General features: G+C 31.9%; 1 protein-coding gene across 2 annotated transcripts; it reads left to right on the top strand.

The window, feature by feature from the left end:
• Positions 1 to 754: 754 nt before the first annotated feature.
• On the top strand, positions 755 to 1732 carry LOC108367065 (uncharacterized). 2 transcript variants are annotated; one of them, XM_017621588.1, is made up of 2 exons: positions 755 to 1177; positions 1242 to 1732. In XM_017621588.1, exons 1-2 carry the CDS (start codon positions 1046 to 1048, stop codon positions 1437 to 1439), a joined length of 330 nt encoding a protein of 109 aa, XP_017477077.1. In that variant the 5' UTR covers positions 755 to 1045; the 3' UTR covers positions 1440 to 1732. The 2 variants fall into 2 exon arrangements, with proteins under 2 accessions (XP_017477077.1, XP_017477076.1); XM_017621587.1 differs by having other exon boundaries at positions 755 to 1510; positions 1611 to 1732.
• Positions 1733 to 4138: the final 2406 nt, after the last annotated feature.

The following is a 4138-nucleotide window of genomic DNA, read 5'->3' as shown; positions in this document are numbered from 1 at the left end:
TTTTTTTATCTTTACTTTTATCTTTAATTTTGAATAATTCTGATAACAGTCGATTTGTTTATTTTATACTCATCACAAATCACTTTAACTGAAACACCACTTTTTAGTTTTTCCAGAATACTGGAAAGTCAAAGAAAGGCAAAAAATTCTAATTTTGTGTGTGCGGCATGCATAAACAAAGAATGCTGTTGGTATTGTGGTTAAACTGTTTTGAAGTTGTACTTATAAATGTTTCAATGTTTTGCTTTAAAGACTTGCATTAACCAAGAAATTGAACGTATTGAGGGTTGCGGTTACCGTGTACGCCCTGCAAATATTTTTCATCGGATAAACAGAAATTAAGTTACAAACAATTTTAAGGCTCAAACTATGAAAAACGCGTTTTTTGACCTTAAGTCCAAATTTTAAGGGTATTGAAAATTCTAAGTATGCATATTTTTTGTTCTTCACTAGATATAACTTAGCAGTCACACAGTGTTATAATCCCGACGAAATCCTTGATGGTGGTACCAGGAGGGGAACGGTACATGACGGTTGGAGGTTTAGTTTGGGTTAAGGTCTCACACTGACGGGGTTGGGCTTTCGCTGCTTCCTCCTAGTAAAAAACATGCGCAGTAAAAATTTAACTATTTAAATTGACAAATAGTTTTATATAAAATTCTGTGAACTTCTGTTTATGTGGTTTTGTACAACATATCCCTATTGATTACAATAATTTAAAGCTACAATAAAAAAAATTTTGTGAGTAATACACAGTGGTCTTGAAACAATGATAGGTATGACTAAAATGCCAACCAAAACTGCTTGCATACCTGTTTTGGAAGGCACCCATACACCAATATGCAGTTGGAATTAAAATCATATCTGCTCCTATGCCTAAAATATTGTCAAATGAAAATTTGGAAAAAATTTAACTGCAATTGTTAGTATTTCTTGTTCAACAGAGTATTCTAAAGTTATCGTTTTGTATATTAGTGTAAAAGAAAAACAGATAGTATTTTTCTCGATGATAATATTTCTGGTGTAAGCTATTTGATTGCACATCATGTCTTCTATAAGTCATCCGCAACATAAGTGTAATCACGAAGAGAACAGATTTAAAGTGTGCGCGCCTTGTGGGAGAAAGATTAAATTCGGATCGTCAAAACCTTCAGAATTTAATATAACCGGAAAATTGGTGTGTCTTATTAAAAAATACGTTAGTGAAAATTTTAGATTGACCAATTCGAAGTTCCCATTAGGCATTTGTGGTACATGTCGTAGGGTTCTCTGTGACCGAGATATGGATATACCAAATGCAACGCGGCCTCTTCCAAACATGCCTAACTATGAAGATTCGACAAAAGAAACAAGAACAAGTTCATGCTCTTGTTATATCTGGCTCACTGCTCGGGCAACCAGCCATCCAAAAGTTATACAAGGGAGAGCACATACCTTAAATGTATTGAGTGAAAAAAACTCCACCAATGGGTTGACTGCTTTGTCAGTTGGGTCAGAATTAAAAAATCATGTAAGTAAACTCGCTAAAGCCTTCCGAAGCACAGAAATGTCGGAAACATTAAAAATTCACGTGCTTCTAAATCATTTGGAACATTGTCTGCATTTTTTAGGCAACGACGGCTTCGGAATGTGGTCGGAGCAAGCTGGAGAATCCATTCATGGCGTATTTTTAAGATTTTGGCTCAATTATAAAGTTAATTCGATTGACGACCCTAAATATATAATCAATTAAAAAAAAAAATGTCGTTGAATTTTCATCAAAACACATATGAATTTATATAAAATAATATTTTATATTGACTTTGTAAATTTATAAAATTTATGCAATAAGAATTATTAAAATATGCAATTATGTAATATTATCTCTTGAATAACTAAGTTAAAATATTTTATGCTTATAACGTAAGAAAGTGTTATAATTATATTACCATAGACCTTCGCGATTATATAACTAGATTTGGAAAGTTCTAGATCAACATTTTATAATATTTTAAGCATAGGAGCAGATGGAATTTTATTTTCAACGAAATTTTGATCTATGATTATGTACAAAGACAGTTATGTAAGCCGTTTTGGTTGGCATTTTAGTCATAGCTATGGTTGCTTCAAGACCACTATTAATAGTTATTGGTTTTGAAAAAAAAAATTATTTGTATAGAAATGAACGGACGATAAATTCAAATTTAGGACGTTTTCTTTTCTACCGACAAATCTTAATGCCCGCATCGCTCAAGCAGCAACAAGAGAGCAATGAAAATTCCAAATTCTTTCTAGAAAATAAAGCATATTTGAATATGGGCGTATGTACTTGTGAACATTTACAAATGTGCATGCGCAAGAGTCACATTGAGATTAAAAAAAAAAAAAAATTAACCGCCTATTAGAGCTTCGCGTCCACTTATGGAAGAATTTTTTTCATAACTAGCTCTTGTGGGCCAGACCATAGTATAAAATATGAAGAAAGGGAGGTAAAAGCTCCCAATTTATTGTTTTTTATGATTTCGTATTTCATATTTTATTCAATTCCTGTTTGAAATTAAGTAAAAATTATAAAAATACCAGAAAATTATTAATTTTCAATACAGCGAAGGCAATTCAGCCCCTAATACAAAACGTTCGTGCATATGTACATACCAGAGAGCTGCATGGATACACTCAAAATACATTTTAAATCACTCGCTTTCGTTTCACATCTGCACATACTTGCACTCATTCATTTTCAAACATAACGTGCGATAGCATTGACAACAACAAGTGCTTGATTGGAAAAACAAGTGCATGCCATAACTGCTGTAATGAAAGTATCAAAAAAAAAAACAATTTGTAAAGACAATATTTGTTAATTTTATTGGTTTTCTAACTGCATATTATAATGCAAAAATATCAACTGATTAAGGGCATCATCTTTTGACAAAAGTTGCCCAGATTCGGTAAAGTTCTTGAGCTCTTTTGCTGGCGGGTATAAAAAAGCCCAATTTTGTGCAAATCTGTTAAGTTTTCAACAGCAACTGTTTTTAAATAATAAAGCAACTTATTTTTCAAGTCTCTTATAAAGCCGATGCCTTCTGAGGTAATAGTGCATTTCTTTTGTAGACTAGTTATATAAATGTACGTCAGGAGGATAATTAAATAATTTAGTAAAACTAATATATTTAAAAAAAATACTTCATCAATATCCAATTTTTCAAAATTGTCGTATTCTCTACTAATTGTTTGAAATCAATGAGTGTCATTCGATTGCTCGACTTGCTTTTCATAACAGCGTTTTTTACTCGCTTGACTTGATTAGGAAAGAGTATATCCAATGCCATATTTGAAATCAAATGAGTACACTGCAGCTAAACATTGATTTCGAAACTAACTATGAATCTCACTGTTTGTACGGTGTTTCTCACTACCCGTATACAGTTCACAGCAATGAGTTCATACTATTTAGATGGAAGTGAGTAAACTCATGCTGTTGCCTGGTACATACAGATATACATTTTTATACTAAAAAAACGCAATAATTACTTATCGTCACTTTCAAATATATGAAAACAGATATTTTGTAACGTAACATTCACTACGATACAATAAAACATAGCACGATAGAGTACATAAGTACGTACTCCACCGAACATATATACCCCACCATACATACATACACCACCGTACATATATAACAACGCAATAGTGAAACTTCAGTAGAAGATTTTAAGTCTTATATAACATCAAAACTTAACCCCCGGCACATAGCTATTAGAAAATTTAATTTTTCATACGAAAGAAGCATATCTTCTTTCAAAATTGATATTTCCGCCGACCATTTTCAAAACATTTTTGATGGTTCATTCTGGCCCAATGGCGCTTTAGTTCGAGAGTTTGAGTTTATGAAAAAACTTGTCAAATTCCCTCCTCAGGATCAAAAAACTTATAAGTAATTTTCTCTTCAATATTTATTACCAAAATGTTAGAGGTCTAAATACAAAATTAACCGAGCTGTACTTAAAGTCTTTTGATTTAAATTATGAAATTTTGGTTTTTACTGAAACTTGGCTAAAACCGAATGTGTTTAATAGTGAAATATTGTGTAGTAAGTATGAAATATTTAGAAATGATCGCTTTGATAGAAAAGGTGGGGATGTCTTAATAGCTG

The sequence above is a fragment of the Rhagoletis zephyria genome, unplaced genomic scaffold (genome assembly GCF_001687245.7).
Source record: "Rhagoletis zephyria isolate East Lansing unplaced genomic scaffold, Rhagoletis_zephyria_1.1 Rzeph_scaffold_02522, whole genome shotgun sequence".
NCBI lineage: Eukaryota > Metazoa > Arthropoda > Insecta > Diptera > Tephritidae > Rhagoletis > Rhagoletis zephyria.
The sequence above is the reverse complement of the archived record's forward strand: the minus strand, read 5'-3'. Positions and strand labels throughout refer to the sequence as shown.